This window comes from Haliotis rufescens, unplaced genomic scaffold (genome assembly GCF_023055435.1).
Source record: "Haliotis rufescens isolate VD_foot unplaced genomic scaffold, xgHalRufe1.0.p SCAF_14, whole genome shotgun sequence".
Classification (NCBI taxonomy): domain Eukaryota; kingdom Metazoa; phylum Mollusca; class Gastropoda; order Lepetellida; family Haliotidae; genus Haliotis; species Haliotis rufescens.
Window position 1 is genome coordinate 15294894 of NW_025963824.1, and position 19179 is coordinate 15314072.

The 19179-nt window shown below is 41.0% G+C and overlaps 1 protein-coding gene across 1 annotated transcript in view; it reads left to right on the forward strand.

Moving 5' to 3' along the window:
* Positions 1 to 1162: 1162 nt before the first annotated feature.
* LOC124117916 (probable methyltransferase-like protein 24) overlaps positions 1163 to 19179 on the forward strand; it is a 37978-nt gene continuing 19961 nt past the window's right edge. The window contains exons 1-4 of the mRNA XM_048395059.1: positions 1163 to 1375; positions 4980 to 5104; positions 8135 to 8191; positions 8359 to 8436. Of these exons, the coding sequence (XP_048251016.1) occupies positions 5030 to 5104; positions 8135 to 8191; positions 8359 to 8436 (210 nt within the window). The 5' untranslated portion in view covers positions 1163 to 1375; positions 4980 to 5029. The remainder of the gene's footprint in view (positions 1376 to 4979; positions 5105 to 8134; positions 8192 to 8358; positions 8437 to 19179) is intronic.

Sequence of the window (19179 nt, forward strand, 5' to 3'; positions counted from 1 at the left end):
CTACAGATCACCATCACTACTACATGTCAGTGTCTACACCTACAGACCATCATCACCACACCATATCAGTGTCTCCACCTAGAGACCACCATCACTTCTACATGTCAGTGTCTCCACCTACAGACCACCATCACAACTAAATGTCAGTGTCAACACCTACAGATCACCATCACTACTACATGACAGTGTCTACACCTACAGACCATCATCACCACACCATGTCAGTGTCTACACCTACAGACCACCATCACTACTACATGTCAGTGTCTCCACCTACAGATCATCATCACTACTACATGTCAGCGTCTACACCTACAGACCATTATCACCACACAAAGTCAGTGTCTCCACCTACAGACAACCATCACTACTACATGTCAGTGTCTACACCTACAGACCATCATCACCACACCATGTCAGTATCTCTACCTACAGGCCACCATCACTACTACATGTCAGTGTCTTCACCTACAGACCACCATCACTGCTACACGTCGGTGTCTCAACCTACAGATCACCATCAGTACTACATGTCAGGGTCTACACCTACAGACCATCATCACCACACCATGTCAGTGTCTCCACCTACATACCACCATCACTGCTACATGTCAGTGTCTCCACCTACAGACCACCATCACTACTACATGTCAGTGTATCCACCTACAGACCATCATCTATACTACATGTCAGTGTCTCCACCTACAGATCACCATCACTACCACATGTCAGTGTCTCCACCTACAGACCACCATCACTACTACATGTCAGTGTCTCCACCTACAGACCACCATCACTACTACATGTCAGTGTCTACACCTACAGACAATCATCACCACACCATGTCAGTGTCTCCACCTACAGACCACCATCATTACTACATGTCAGTGTCTCCACCTACAGACCACCATCACTACTGCATGTCAGTGACTCCACCTACGGACCACCATCACTATTACATGTCAGTGGCTCCACATACAGACCTCCATCATTACTACGTGTCAGTGACTCCACCTACAGATCATCATCACTACTTCATGTCAGTGTCTCCACATATCACCACAACCTGTGATCATCCGGGAGAGATAGGTCTTCAGCAACGCATGCTTGCCATAAAAGGCTACTATGTAGTTACTGCTGTTCTCTCATTGATATTAATCATAGACACTATAACAATATAACTATGAACTTGTAACAATGTCAACTGTAATTGCATTTCTGGCAATAGCTTGAAAGCCCAATGCAACGTGGCACATTGATTTTCATCTTGCATGTTCAGTGACCAAACAATCGCTGAGCCACACTGTAGCTTTGCCGGTCTGGCCTGGATACATAACTTCGACAAGGAATTAAGCTGTCTTCCTCCACGCTGAAGGTATGTTCTCTATCGTACTTGATTAATTTGGACTTTGGTTTGTTTAACACGTAAATTGTGGTTTAAAAGGAATACTCAAAACTAATTTTAATCAGCTTCATATATCAGAACAATATAATTAAATCAATATACGTACTAAGAAGAGAACAACAGTTTTGTGAACTAGGGACAGGTGTGTATGTTTTAAGCTGACCAAAACGGAAAGGAAATTAAACAAAAACAATGTTCCTCTATGAGTGTCACTTATTCGTAAAACCTCGGATATAATCAATTTTTTTGTGTTGTTTATCAGGTCTGTATGTACACTCCAACACTACGTCGCAAAAGTCTGTTATCGTGTTCTCCAGCAAAATTGCGAATAATCCGCGGATATTCCGCGGATAAGTTGTCAATAATTCGTGAATAATTTGCAAACCGCGGATTTCTGCGAAACCGTTTTTATTGCTTTATGGCACTAATTCGGAGTATTATGGGACTTCACGCAGTCAACACATGACAATAGTCTCCAAACATGTACAATGTAGACTATGATGCTATACTGTGAATGGATTGAGGCACATGTAATGTTTGATAAATGCATGTAGCACCAGTTTGTAAAATATTCCTGCTATAATAATGCTGTCATTAAATAGTTTTATTGTGATGAATATTTGATTTATGATCCACTTAAATCGTGTCTCTTGTCTTCATATGTCAGCATATACTGATGTAGTGGTTAGATAAATACCACGTTGACACTGGTCATATCACAGTTGATGTGTGCACATGTACTTGGTTAAAAACCACATACAATGTACATGTACTTGGTTAAAAACCACATACAATGTACATGTACTTGGTTAAAAACCACATACAATGTACATGTACTTGGTTAAAAACCACATACAATGTACATGTACTTGGTTAAAAACAACATACAATGTACATGTACTTGGTTAAAAACAACATACAATGTACATGTACTTGGTTAAAAACCACATACAATGTACATGTACTTGGTTAAAAACCACATACAATGTACATGTACTTGGTTAAAAACAACATACAATGTACATGTACTTGGTTAAAAACCACATACAATGTACATGTACTTGGTTAAAAACCACATACAATGTACATGTATGGAGGGGCGTCCTGATTAGTGTGGCCAGACAGTTACCCTTGATAACAATATGAAGTGCATTACATGTTCTATTTGATAACCGGTGTATAACCATATTATGTTCAGAATGATCAATTCAGTGTGGTAAAGTTAAATGCGTGTGTAAATAGTGTGTAAACAAGGTATACATGTGGTTATTACACTCTAGTGAAAGATCTAAAAGTTAGCAATCCCCCCATTTATATCCCGAGTAGTTTTGTGATTCAGTTGTCATCACCTTCCTTATATGTTCTATTGATTTCCATCCATGTTCATTGTGCTGGAGAAGTTATACAGACACAGACACAGGTGATAACAAACTCCGAGAAGTATACTTGGGTTTTGAGTTTTCAAATTCCTTATATGAACTATTGATTTCCATCCATATGATAATTCCCATTTTCTCACTAGTGCGTTGTATAATGTCTTATCGGTATATGCCCTGTAGCTATTAGAACATACAGAAACATATATTGTAAATATTCTTTTTATAATTTAGTTAATGATCGCGGACACGAATACGCGTACATGATGTTAGAAACCGCAATTCATTGATATTGTCTCTCTGTATATGCGGATTGACTGATGCCTTCAGTAAAATATCTTCTTGTTATAATCAGGACAGTTTACTCTTGAATACACAATGTCACTCGCCTAAGAGAAAGTCGTATCTAATTACGGAGTCGGCCTAATTTAAAACATACAGACAGATTGTTCATCTGAGTCTCACCTCACAAAAATATTTACATAGATACATATAACAGTACATACAATAGGAAACACGTACATGTAGTCACCTACCCTAATTTATCTGCTAATTAAAATTTTCAGTTGTCATGTGATAGCGCTGTGACTAAAATCTGGCTGTTTTCTCTGTATCAGTTATGAATATTTGAGTCGTCCAGTCATACTTTGTACGATTCTTACCCAATCGAAAGATTGGCACCACACATTTCAGCAGAGAGTTATTTTTTTTAATTTCATTATATAGATTTATTGTTAGTTGTAGTAGATACTTACATCAGTGTGTCTCAGAAAGCAGAACTGTAAACATGTAATTGCAATACAGGGAATTGCTACTCATCATTTCCTGTAAATATCTCCTTGAAGATCTCACATGTGTGTTGTAATCGGTGCAGTGTGTGTCCACATGTACAGTCACAGCTGGCTACCGTTGCATCTCCCATCAAGTCAGCTCTATATTTCAAGCATGATTTCATTTCCAAAGACATCTTGAAAGAAAGGAATTAAAAAGAAATTCGTTTTATAGTCATATTTACCTAACGTATATGTATTTCACCAAATAAAAAAAGGTATACACTCGTACTATATTTCGTTCCAATGGACATAGAACATTCAACTCGCTCGCAAAGTTCGAAGGTGGTATATGACTTTCAAGTGAATACGTTTACAGTGTTAATATATTTATACTTTTAACTGCATAAAACAGAAAACGTATTATCTTACCCCACATGAACTACCCCACATGAACTATCAAAATACTCAGTAATTTTCTTGCCATAATCGTATGTTATAGTTGCTTTAACATGATTACCCATACTCTGAATAATACATAAAAACTTGTCATGAATACCATTTTGCAATAAAATATACATTAACTTACTCCTATCAACCATACCAAATGCTTTTCGAAATCAATAAAAGCTATCATTATGATGTTGAAGAAATTCACTGACTTCAGTTGAGAAAATCTCATCCCCTATTGACACTGGATTAAGTAATTCCTTAAAATAATCTACCCAAGTTGCGGGTGCGATGCTAGAGTCCTGCGAGCGTGCGGTAATATAACGTTTAACAAGTCTCAAAAATGTTGTACAGTTGCTATCATTCGCAGCATTAACTAATGCCTTTGTAATGCTCTGCTTAAAATGAGTCTGTATTTGTTTACATAAAGATTTAAATCCCATATCGGATCCGTATATACACACCAATATCGGATCTGAATGTACACTCCTATATCGGATCTGTCTATACACTCCAATATCAGATCTGCATATACACTCCTATATCGGATCTGTTTGTACACTCCTATATCGAATCTGTATACACAATCCTATATCAGATCTTCATATACACTCCTATATCGGATCTGTTTGTACACTCCTATATCGGATCTGTATACACACTCCTACACGTATGTTTTGCTGGTCTGATAGATAACGACATATGAGTGCTTTCTAGCACACAACATTCACAATATTATATTGACCATTTCCTATTTGAAACATATACTTTTCATTTCAAATATCATCGCTCGCTTGATTCGAATTAACAGGACTCGTAGGCTCAAACGACTTCGAATTAGTAGAATCGGGTTTTAACTACATTGTATATTCATTTGCTAACGTGGTCTACTTCCTGGTGGATACAATGCAAAGTCGTGATGTTGTTATACATATGACGTCATTTCGATTTCTGTAAACTCTGATATCCTGACCACAGTTGGATATTCGCCTGGTGGCTGCACAGAGACGTCTCGTTGTGAGGGGAGAATGAAGTTGAAAATCGCACCTATCGGATTCATGTTTGGGTTTGGCTGTGGCGCCCTTTTTCTTATCATCACTCAGGTGAGTTGCTCTCCAATCCATTTCATAACTGGTTTGAAAAGAAGAGGGGTGCACAGTCTTATTGAAAGCGGTTGTGAGGGTGGTGCACATAAAATACAAAATTGTTTGCACATAATTCGGGAAACAATATGTGTGTATAACCCATACATTAGTCAAACAATGCTACTTTTGTTATGAGAACAGAATGTGAGCAAATGATTTAGATATTCTTCCCTATACAAGTGTACTTCAATAGGGTTAGTCTGCTTCAAGACACGACATTCGAACCCACGACCATGGATTTCTGAGAGACCGACGGTACGGAACTCTGCACAGCGAATTGCGGCCCTGTGGATGACTGGGCCACCCGTCCCCCAAATATTAATAAGATGAAAACATAGCTATGAATCCACGACGCAACAGCGGTTTTACTGCTTTCACAGGAGGCTATTGTTGTTAAAGCCTTTGTGTTGGTAAAATTCTGCAGGTAAGGTCATATCCGAATTGTAAATCCCATTTACGAATTTTTAGTATGCAAGTTTCGGTGACACGGAAATGGTTTTAGCTTTGTAGCTGCCTTTTTAGGCACGGCAAACTGTTCGCAGCTTATATTGTGTCATTGAGCTGGTGAGGTTTTCTTTCAGTTGTGGGAACAGAACAAAGAGTTAAGAAGGGATGGGATTTATCATTATATCTATAGCTCTGAACACTCTGGGACGCCGTAACTTCAACTCACTCTGCATTATTACGGTGTGTTTGTTTCTGTGTGTTTATTCGTTTTAACAAATCAGCAGTGCGTAGCTTCATTCATAATAAGGATAAAATGTTCATGATAACATCTCGCCAAAGTGGCAGTTCCATTAGACAGCAATTTATATTGCATTTGTCTGGAGCGATATGTTACAGATAATAATGATAATATTAGAGGGCGTCATGGAAAGTGATAAATACAAAATCCTTTGGAATAGGCCCATTTACAGCCTCAGACCTATCCAGGCCAACAAACCTGATCTTGTCCTTTTTGATAAATCCAATGAAATCATTTATATCATTGAATTTTCTGTCCCCTTTGACACTAATGTGATTGACAAGATTGAGGAAAAACATGGCAAATATGTAAATAATAATAATGATAATAATAATAATACTGTACCTCACGAATGGATTTTGAAGTCACTAGAATGTATTGACCTCCCCGAGCGACTGCTTGTTTTACTCAAGTCTTTATTAAATTGCTGGTCAACTCAACTTGAGATGTATTTGCAGGGGCAGGTGGTGACTTCGATTCGGAACCCATTTCTATTAGAGGAGGAATATTGCACGGCGATTCTTTCAGTCCTTTGCTCTTCTGTTTGTCATTAAATCCTTTAAGCATTTTGCTTGGCAAAGAGGAAGGTTATCATCCTGGACCTCCTCAGCACATATCCTCAAGACCCCTTACTCACCTCCTTTACATGGATGACTTTGAACTTATTGCCAATGGAGGATCCACACTAAAAAAAACTAGAATCTCCTTGTCGAGTCCGTTTCTAATGATATAGGACAAAATCCACATCAGTGAGGGACATGCTCAATGCGCAAAATTCAGTATATGTACATATGTACAACAGAGAGGGGACAATAAAATAGTGAAAATATACACATTCAGTTGTAGCGTTCAAAAAGGTATGTGTTGAGTCCAGACTGAAACATAGTGATACTAGTTGCACTTTTGAGGCTGAAAGGAAGGGCGTTCCACCAGCATGAGAGAAGGATCGAGCACCGAAGGACTTTGGTCTGTATTTTGGAACATACAGGAGAAGTTGGTCATTTGAATGGAGTCAATAAATACACCAAGGGTTTTGACAAGTGAGGAAAAAGGAATCAAGGATTGTCCAATTGTGAGGTTGGTTTGGTGAGATTTATGCTGTCTCTCGGGCGGAGCGATTACGATTGCTTCTGCTTTATCGTCATTCAGCTTAAGCATGTGGCAGTCATCCAGGATTTGACATTGTTTTGACAACTTTCCATCTTGTTCAAAGATGAAATCTGATTGTCGAGGAGGGGACTGAAACTATCAACTAATTGTGAATCCTCTGCATCAAAGCGATGAGCCACATGCTCTTCTGATATCAAATGCCCTACCGAATGCCCATGGTGAAAAAGATCAGTCCCAGCACAGACCCTTGAGGCACACCACATGTGAGACGTTGGGTGGTCGACAGTCTTGTTTATCCGAACTGAGTGTGTCCTACCTGTCAGTTACGAGGAACACCACGCCAGGACAGTGCTGCTCAAACCATTGTCATTTTCCGAACGAAATAATAACCTTGCATGGTCTATTGTTTCAAACGCCGCTGACAGATGAAGAAGGACTTACTGACGCGCAACGCGGAGACATATTTGTTACTAGTAATTGATGCGCCGCATGGCGCGATATATGTTACCAATAATTGATTGGCCACAATGGCGGTCATTACTATATTCCGTGTCGTCATGCACATGTGTTTATTCTGTCTCGAAGAACACAGGAACACTTCAAAGTATTCTAGATAAAGTACAGAAAAGATTTTGCTCAATCACTGTTTTTTATCTTTTTCTGAAATCCACAATCTCAATCTCACGTCAATAAGGTCATTGTCTGTTTACTTGCCCACTACCAGTTGTTTAACGCGCTTCTGATTGGTTGAATTTAATTAGGGGTGTCCCCCGTAGGTATGTTTGACGCTTTATTGACAGTGTTGAAAATGGTGTTTACACTGTCACTCACATGTATTCATTCGCCAATTGGGATTTTAAGCACATTGTGATATTTGTTTCCGATGTTCCTCTTTTCAAGTGAAAATGTCACTAAATTGATTTATAAGGATTGACTGATATTAATGGCACGGTCTCTTGTATGCAATATTGAATACACTCCACGCCATGCTAAAGACATCAGTTAAAGCTTATATTAGGCGTTTTACTACTTTAATGTGTAAAGTTGAACTGAGCTATTATAAAATTTAATGGTGATGTTTTTATTCTTAAACATAAAATGAAATTAAAAGTTGGAGCCTCTTCTTTTTCCAGTATCGAGTCACAGAACAGAAGGCCCATCTAGATGCTAGTACCAGGACCCAACTCAAGGTGACCAGGCAACTACATGACATAAATGAGACAAAAGTAACCTTAGTAACAGTAGCTTTCAAAGTATAAACAATGAAATCGAATTAATCACTTGTAAGTCCTGAGCAGTCGTATAGTTTAAAAAAACAATTATTCGTTCAAAGAATGTTGAAAAATCTCTACTTCAGTACCGAAAATCAAATTGGGCGTTGCATTCCGAAGAAAACATGGATGGACCACTCAAGGATCTTCGCCAGCAAGGACAGGTATAGCACCACCTTTCATTATCTCTTATGAGGCGGCACGGGTGGCCCAGCAATCTAAGGCGCCTAAAATGTATCGTTCAGAGTTGTCTCCCTTAGAAGTGCCGGAAACCTGTGATCTTGGGTTCTGATCCTGCATAGTCCTGGTGATGTTTCTAGGTTTGTCAGCACCATGGCCATGTTCATGAGTTCCATGTAGTAAACGTTTCGGGCTGTGCGGAATTGCGTCCGTTATGCGTCCCAGTAAAAACTATGATCCTTGGTTCGAATCCCAGTTTGCTCATGGGTTTCACCAACGAGAACACCCAGTGGCATAACTGAAATACAGTTGAAAGCTGCGTTAAACAAAAATCACCCACTTACTTGTATGTCATATAATCTAGTTTAAGGTAACTTGGAACATCATGCATGTGAGTGATGTGATGACGTGTGAGGTTAGCGCAGGGAGAATAGTGAGGACCATAATCAGGGCAAACCTGGATTACGTGCCCGCAAAAACTGGATCCTGACACAGGGACGCAACTCGGCACAGAAAGATGCTTTGCCATATACCATTTTCTCAACCGTACCCACTTCTCTCTTGTATAACCACATTGTATTTATTAATTTATTCTAAATGTTTCATTTCTATTTTTATGTTTGGAATAACCTACTTTTACTTTTACTGATACCATTCACATCTAGAATAGCCTGATACCATTCACATCTGGAGTGGCCTGATACCATTCACATCTAGAGTAGCCTGATATCTTTCACATCTAGAGTGGCCTGATATCATTCACATCTAGAGTGGCCATATACCATTCACATCTAGAGTGGCCTGATACCTTTCACATCTAGAGTGGTCTGATACCTTTCACATCTAGAGAGGCCTGATACCATTCACATCTAGAACAGTCTGATACCATTCGCATCTAGAATATCCTGATACAGTTCATATCTGGAGTGGCCTGATACCATTCACATCTAGAGTGGCCTGATACCATTCACATCTAGAGTAGCCTGATACCATTCACATCTAAAGTGGCCTGATACCATTCACATCTAGATTAGCCTGATACAATTCACATCTGGAGTGGCCTGATACCATTCACATCTAGAGTGGCCTGATACAATTCACATCTGGATTGGCCTGGTACCATTCACATCTAGAGAGGCCTGATACCATTCACATCTAGAGTGGCCTGATACTATTCACATGTAGGTTGGCCTTATACCATTCACATCTAGAGTAGCCTGATACCATTCACATCTAGAGTGGCCTGATACCATTCACATCTAGATTGGCCTGATACCATTCACATCTAGAGTGGCCTGATACAATTCACATCTGGAGCGGCCTGGTACCATTCACATCTGTAGTGGCCTGATACCTTTCACATCTAGAGTGGCCTGATACCATTCACATCTAGGTTGGGCTTATACCATTCACATCTAGAGTAGCCTGATACCATTCACATCTAGAGTAGCCTGATACCATTCACATCTAGACTGGCCTGGTACTATTCACATCATTCCGTCTATTTATAATATATCCACCTAAATGTCAACATTCTATATATAATATCGCCATCTACATATCATTTTTTAATTTGAAGTTTACACGATATACAGCTTTTCCATTGGACGAGAGGTCGGTCACATGACCGCGAAATTGACGTTCATAAGTGTATGAACGACACAATTTGACGTTCATACGTTTTTCACGAGACCGTGTTCTTGAAATGACGTAAACACTGACGGACTACTTCCACATTCCTCGGGAAACCCCTCGGAATTCCCAAGCACGAAAACATGCATAAGCGTTCTTTCTGATCATTTAGAACCTTTATTCTTGGTCTCAGCGTTTCAGTATACATTGAGAAATGTGGTGAGCGTGACTGCATGATTGTTCACGAATATCCTCGCTACGGCCAATCCTAATGAACAAACGAAGAAATTCACATCTAAACTATCGTAGTATCGACTCGATCGGTGCCTAGGCTGACATTGACCGTCTCCAGCAATCCATGTATTTACCTTTGTGTCTGTTTGACGCATCTTTATTCAGCTTTCAATGATCGGCCAGTTGATCAGTGATGACTAACACATGTAACCGCCACAGATTCATTACCAACTTCGGAAATCTCTCCCGTCACGTTTATTGTGTCGGCAATTTCGACGTCTTGTACTTGATGTAAATGTATTTCGACGCGCTGTCATTGTGACTGACTTACTGAAGTAGTTCTTTACAGACATTTCTCATCTAATGAGGATATGATTTGAACACATGTGCTGCGTAAGATGTTTCTGAAGAGCAAGTTGTGCATCCATACGCCCATGTCACCTCTCTTTTTGAGGAACTATTTTACTCCGCGATATAGCTGGTTGTTGTATGGCTGTCAGTGTAAACATGAAGTCACACGTACTAAATAAAATTGTGTTACGATCTTGGTCTACATCCTTTGAGGTAAGAAATTGTGATAGAAAATTATAAGAATTGACTTTCACTTTGTATGAGTTCATTGGAGTATGAACCTTCATAGAGTGAGGGCCAAACATTGTATAGTTGTATAGTTTGGCCCTCACTCTATGAAGGTTCATACTCCAATAAACTCACACAAAGTGAAGGTCAATTCTTAAGTATACATTCCATTTATCACATGGTCATCTTCATGTAAACATTCTCTATATAATCGCCATCTTCATGTCAACATCGGGTTTAACAAATATTCATTACGAATTCACAGATCGATGAGTGATCGAGGGTTGTATTATTTTCAGAAAGGGGGAGCATACTTAGAAGCCCAGAATACACGATTAAAAACATTTCAAAACAACAACAAAATCATTGGAAACCAATGAAATGGACAGTGGGAAATGTTCTTGATTTGTTTGTTTGTTAGTTGTTTAACGCCGCACTCAGCAATATTTCGACTTGACAGCCCAGTGACAAACATCATGAACACCGATCCACGGAATGTATCGACATTCAGTCAGCCAAGTCACTGAGCCTGACCACCCAACCTATTTAGTTGTCTCTCACGACACGCTCCTGTTGCTTGGGATCTATATTCTTACCCTGAATCGCCACGAGTAATCTCCACAAGTGCTGTGCTAGATACTATGAGATAGTGTGAAATAAAGTAACTTTGGTACAACCTCGCTAGGCCCGTCCTACATACAAAATATCTAAAACATAACCAACGTTGCATAAACTAATTTTGTGAGTCGTTACATGTTTATTCCAATGACATTTTAGTTAAGTAATGATGAATCTTACAACTTCAGAATATGACTGAAGTCAACGTTTGTTATTCCAGGAGATTTCCCAATCAAAGCGACTTGATTAATATTTCCCCGAATATCATCCTGCGCACGAGCACACGTTTGTTAGAGTAAGCGTTTCCAAGTTAACGCGTTTTGAATTATCAAAAATTAACAGAACATTATATTTCATTATGACCATGAAGACAGTTATCATAACACGCACATGAGCTCAAAGCGTTGTCTATCGTACTTCCTACACAGTGTAACTTTGTTAAACAGGACGGTACTTTCTCTGTGACATCGTCGAGGAGAAAGTGTGATGTATAACACCTATACAAAACATGAACAACATGTATAGAATAAGAAATATCATTTGGGGGTAATACAGAACAAATTCCAAACAAATCCCCAAATACCACCAAGTGGAAGAACAAGTTTTTAACTGACGTATAAGTCGTGTTATTATTAGAGTCAAAATGTAATTGATTCATTAAGTTGTCTTGCCAAGTTATTGTCACTGATGCAGACATAGCGTTCATAGGACTATGAGCACCAGTCACCTCTGAGCTTAATAAGAGTGTTAGACTCCCCTACTTCGAAAGCAAATAAGCAACCTCCACTCCGAAAAGAGGGACAACTGTAATCACTTGACTTGTAACCACACAAGAACTGGTAACAATTCAAGGTCCAATCAAAACCATTGTATGTTAAGCACTTGGCCCCACCACCAGCATTCATATCGGAGAACAAGGGAACTGCTGCCTTCTGTATAGCAGCAGAAAACTGGTCAATGCAAGGCTGACACAGGACACAGTCTGGTGTTTGAAAGAGCTGCCAGAGGTAAACGAAGCACACGTTGTCCAAACTGTAAGGCTTTTGTAGATGTGTGGAACAGTCATCGTAGTCAAATAACCTGCTGTGGAAAATAACATCTTTCATCAACAGATAAGTCTTCTTTCTGGAACTTACGCAACTGGCTGATTCAGGAAGCATAGTAAGACTTGTCTAAATTGATTTCTCTTCTAAGTAATCCAAGGGGTTCTGCAATCCAAATTCGAGGTGTGAAAGTCTCAGTACCTTCAGATATCCTGGAAAACTTGAGATACAAAGGGATCCTGCTAAAATGCTGTGTACAACAATATTGTACTCATATTTGCAAGCACTAGCGTACACCCAAATAGAAACAGAATCACACCTCAGCATTCTTCATAGATGGATAGGTCTGTTTTGTAGTGTCAGCATATGTTCCTCGTTAAAACTGTCGGTGTTCTGTTTGTAGCATACGCCACTGTTGTGCCACTGATTCTGCCAATATATTGAAGTAATATCAGGCATGTGGTTCACACTGCTTATAACAATGGACCTCTGCATGTGAAGTTATTAGTAGCATACATAGTAAACACGTTGTCTTATGTACAACAATCCGCTCTCCTTTTGCTTCACCACCGTTTAGCTGACAGATGGACGATAAAGATTTCTGTAACATTGATATGTGATCAGTTAACTTCTGGAAAATCCAAATACGAGTTGCGATAGATCCTGTCCGTTCCATAACGTGCTGCGCTACCCTCTTGACATGCATCTGAGGTCCATTTTTTCTTTGAAATTAAAAGGACTTCATGATGTCTGCCTGCTCACTCTTATTGAGTCTTACATGACGACTGCGCCTTTTGTCGATGTTTATTAAATTAATCAGTCTGCATAAGAAGGCTCGTCCACCATGAACCATCCATGCAACCCAATTTAGTTCACCTTTATTTTATTTTTGCTGACCCAATTTGCCAATTGTCCTTTAACCTCCTCCAGTTTATCCAGTGGGATTCAGGGTGTCAATTTCAATGCCAAGAAAACCAAGCTTTTGACAAGGCCGCACTGTCTTATCAGTATTAATGCATTGAACTACTGAGATTTAGTGTCACCAATCACTGGAAAGTCATCAGGATACACAACTACTATGAAACCTCTGTGTTCCATCATTCTTCTGAACAAAGAAGAAAGACTGTGGAATAGCTCTGGTCTCTTGGACGTCCAAAAAGGTAACCTTGTATCTACCATATAGGTTTGAATATTAGCGTTCTTGAAACAAGGTTGCAATCCAGTTGCCTTATAACTGGTTTCTAATGTCTATCTAGGGCGGGTTGAGTAGTCCAGTAGTTAAAGCGTTGGGTCGTCACTCACAAGAACCAGGTTCGATCCCCACATGGGTACAGTGTGTGAAGCCCATTTCTACTGTCCACCACCATGATATTGCTAGTATCCAAGGTACTTTTCGTCCCTTAATTACAGGTGTTAATTGGTGTTAATTAACCGGAGTGTAACAGTCGTTACCTCCTCACCTGTACCACGGTAATCCCCTCGTTCTTGGTGCTGACAGACTGGGATGTTACGAGAGGTACAAGGTCAGTACCCGAGGGCCTTGGATGAATTACCGTAGTTCTCCCAATGAGCACAAAGAGTTTCTTTCGTTGATGACTGTTTATTCAATCACTAATGATTGATCACCAACTTCTGGTCACGATGGTTTATGAACTTTAGCCGCAAAGCTTCAGTCCTGGCCGAAATACTGGAGGTGTAAACTGGTGTTTTTCAGAGTAAGGTCGAGATTGTGGTGCTCAATTGGGATCCTCCAGTCTCCCCGAACCTTGGGTCTCCCCGTCCTTTTTACCCCAAGCTTACGTCAAGGTTTTACCCATTTTTTCCTATTTCATTGGTCAAACACCTTTCCCCCCTTACCTTAGGTCGTTCTTCCCCACTCTTCTCTAATAACCAGAACCTTATTCGGACTTGCTATCATGTAACTTCTTACCCCTTGGAATTCGGACTATTTTCCCCCCTCAGACCATATATGTCCAAAGTCCCTGACGTTCCCGTACCTCCCAACTCTATTTTTCCCTTTTATCTATTTCTCATCTGTTAATTATATTTCGTTCATGTATAACCCTCGACCTACTGCCCTCGTCCCTGGATCCTCGTGGCCAGGCATGCTCCCGTAGTCTTCAAGTAACCAGAGCTGCCTGTTTTATACATTTACCTATTCCCGACTTACCGACCCCAACTCTCCCTCTTGATCTTTTATAGAATCAGAATGTATCTTAATGCTTATTAATTACTTTAATTACTTGCTAATTATCTAAATGTATATTACACTTTTATGCCTATAATAATGCCTATAATACGACCCCCGTTTTGGCGAAGAGTGTGTCCTCACACTCTAAAGACGTGGAGATCCAGGTTGGCTCCCTTTTTGAATTTGAAATACGTTGGGGATACCATCGTGACCATAAATTGGTTGACCATATACAGTTTTACAACAATAACAAAACTTCAATCAATGTGCAACATTATTATACAATAACAAGTTCAATATCTAACAACAAATTTTTCCATAGCATTCATGCTAATACTAGGACTAATTCTAGTTCAATTCTAATACAAATCTATCTTCAAAGGTACTAACAATACTTTTACTATGACATTCGTAATGTAACTACATTGCCGTATATATATTGGCTTAAGGTCTTGATGGCCACCCTGTAGACACGTGGGCCTCCCCTGAACGAGTACTGTTAGTCCCAATTTAGACTTATCTTACTTATTATTAATATTTGCTTCCCTGATGCAACCGAACTGGTACTTAGTAAGTTTTCGGTTGTTTTTAGAATTCCGCTTCCCAGTCCCTGTTGTACGTGTGTCCCGTGATGGGTTCACCGTCCCCGCCGTTCCACAGGAACTCATCCCAAAAGGTCGAGCTTTGGGGAGGGTAAAATAGGCGTATTTGTGCCTCCCTTGTTGCCGCAAAGTTCATTCGTAGAGGTAATACGATACGCCTTGCCACGTCCGTTACCTCCCTCGAGAGTTCCATTGGGGGGGGGAGGCCCCGCCCAAATACAACCGGACCGGTTGCCGTGGTCGTACTCGTACCGACGTTGGCCTAAAATAATTTATAAACGTTCTCACATCAAATCTATTCAGTGGGTGCTGGGGTGGATCCATGGCTGGATTGTGCGTCAGCAACGGGGGAATTGCGTCCGACACCTCTCCGCAATTTAGTCCGAATGGTACCCTACAAACCGCGCACTGGTCTAAATTAAAATTGAGGTTTAACTCCGGGGGATAACAGTTCTCCCACATCCCTCCGTGCGTCAACGCTTCGGTCACGTGAACCGGAGGGGGAAGGTATAAATCTATAAATCGGCGAGGGTCTTGCGCCCACTTGTCAGGTGTTACTGTCCGGTAGGATATACCAGACAGTTTCAAGAGCGCGACAGCACATTCCGCATGCTGCACCCGACGACACCATTTACAAAATGTTATCGGTGGGAAGTTGGTCCCCTCATCCGTCAATGGGAATGTTTCATCCATACACAGGGCACAATTTTGGAACACGAGCGGCAATACAAATTTTGTTCCCTGGCATGGGAACCTGGCCCTTGCGAATCTTAAACTTCCCGCCGTATCTGGTGTAATCGGTCTGGACAGTGTATACCCAATCACGGATCTGGGAATGTCCAGCAGCTGCCAGAACAATTCCGCATAAGCTTGCACGTCGGCCCCCATGTCCGTCTGAAGCTGCGTCAGCTGGAAAAGGATTCCCACGTCTAACGTGCGGATTGCTGTCTTGACCCCTAGGTCTACCAGGACTGGTAAATCGTAGTATACGCCGTACATTAAAAGTACGGCCGCCCCTATATCCGTTGTGGAAGACATGTCCTTCGGGGGAGTCTGGGATGTCGCTAGGGTAAGGGCCCGTCCTATGCGTTCGGCCAAATCAGGGGGGCTGGGTACAAACAGTATCGGGGGACTTAACGTGAAGCGCAGGCGTTTATAGGTTTTAAACTTCCCATTAGCGAGATGGGTGGTGCCCCATTGCGCACCCAAATTAAAAACGTACCCCGCTATGCATTTAAACACGAGGGAGAGATGGCATAGTTTTCGCCATACTTTCCCTGGGATTAGAACAGGGGAGGTGATGTTCCCAAATTCCTCGTCAAAGGGAGTCACCACGTGTTCAACCCGGTGGTCCTCCATCACGTTATAAAATGACTAAGTACAGATAAATACAAATAGATATACACAAGAGAATAATAGAATGAAAACGTAGATATATTATTTTCCTTCGTGAGATGATTGCTGCTGGCTTATATGTCAATTTTCAATATTGTATGGATTGCAGTTCGGGAGTAACACTCCTGTTGAACTGTATGTCAAACTTAATATTCTTTGGCTGGAGATAATCGCAACTGACTTATCTGTTGATATGTACGATCGTGTGGATTGCAGTTCGGGAGTAACACTCCTATTGAACTGTATGTCGAACTTAATATTCCTTGGCTGGGAATAATCGCAACTGACTTATCTGTTGATATGTACGATCGTGTGGATTGCAGTTCGGGAGTAACACTCCTATTGAACTGTATGTCAAACTTAATATTCCTTGGCTGGGAATAATCGCAACTGACTTATCTGTTGATATGTAAGATCGTACGGATTGCAGTTCGGGAGTAACACTCCTATTGAACTGTATGTCGAACTTAATATTCCTTGGCTGGAAATAATCGCAACTGACTTATCTGTTGATATGTAAGATCGTACGGATTGCAGTTCGGGAGTAACACTCCTATTGAACTGTATGTCGAACTTAATATTCCTTGGCTGGAAATAATCGCAACTGACTTATCTGTTGATATGTACGATCGTCTGTATTGCAGTTCGGGAGTAACACTCCTATTGAACTGTATAGTAGTGACTATAATGTCATACCTAATTGTACCGTAAGGAACACCGATCCTACGTTATAGATACTGGTTATTGAAGACTCACTCACGTCAAGCATGGAGTGACCCCTCATTGTATGCGTTATACGTGTCCATATGTACGTGTGGTGGTGTGTTTGTTGTGAGTCCCTAGGAGTGTGTAATAGAAGTTGTCCTATATGATTAGACTGTGCGGTTGTGTGGTTGGTCAGTACCTCCCGGCTTGTCAGAGAACAGTATTTTGGTGTATGGCAATTCCTATCGTATGAGGCCTTGGAAGACAAGACATTTAAACGTTTAATGCTGGATATAGTCCTCCCCCGACCTGTTTTTATAGGGGGTGGCTGTTGGCGGGTGACTGTCAGAAGAATTTGAGGGTCCGATAGTAACTGGATAAGTCGTTCTAAATTGTACCAAGTACATAAACAGTAAGTATCTACCTTGGAGGACGTAATACAGCCGTGCAGCCACGTGGCGGGGAACCGTCACTACTACTGGGAGAGGAATTTGGGTATCGGTGAGTGTGTTACTCAGGGACACATTGCTCATGGGCCATTTGATGCGGATCTCTGAAGTGAGACAGTGATATTTGATCTGGATATTTTCTGGTATATAGTGTGGTTGGGAAAGGGCCAGGACCATAGGTGGGGCGTCTACCTTTAAAAGATTGATCCTAATGTTATCATGTGGCGCTGAGAAACTCAGGCAGAGTGTGGAGGTGGGATTGGTTTGTACCCGGTAGAAATAGATTGCGAGGGAGATGAGCAGTATTATTACGAACAGTAGTATCAGCATTTCTAGATTCCATAGTGGTTTGAATATGGCCGCCACTGACAGTCCGGGTGTAGCGGTTGTCATTGCTGTGGTCGTTGGGGGCGTCCATACCAAGGGATTCTGAGGTATGGATATTCCCGCCGCCGTGGCTAACGCCGCCCTTAAGGTCAGTTGTGCCTGTATCGCCGCTATGCGGCGGTTCGTAAGGACTACTAAGGCGAATAGGACCGCAATACAGGCCCACATCGCGTAAGTGGAATAGGCTACTACGCCGAACCAATCGGTGTCCCCGTCAGTACTCGTCAGTGCATCCAGGTACAAAGGATCGGCCGGGTTAGTGTATATAATTTCGTTGGCCTTGGCTTTGGCGACGGCATGTTTTAAGTTAATACTGAGTTTTGTGTCAGTTTTCATAAGATTAGTAAACGAAGCGTTTGACAATCGAAATGGTGCCGTTTTGTAAGCAACTGGTTCTTTTGCAACTAAGGACGGTAGTCTCTTCAGGATGTCTTGTGTCGAAAAGTAATGACGGAGCAGGGCCACGTTTAACGTGTAATTTACAGCGGATGTGTCTTCTGGTTGTCTGCAACCAGTAAGGCGTGGGGGAAGCATCTTCCCTACTGCTTGGATAGAGCAATAACAGTAGATAGGCGCCAGGCAATAATTACATCCCTGCTGGATTTTTGTTACGTTCGCGCATGTGTAAATTATTTTGGGTATTTTAATGAGGAGTAATTGTCCTGTACCCAATTCGTATAATTGTGACTCCGCTCCATCGGGTACTAAGTGGAAGTTGCACAATTCATGTACCAGATCGATATCATTCTGGATGAGTGCAAGCGTACATGTAGGATTTACGAAGCTCCTTTCCGCTGATAGACTACTACATTGTGTGGATGTTGTGTCTATACACGATTCGTACTCCTCCCTCGTAAACTCTACAAATCGTTTATCTCTTTGTGACACCGCG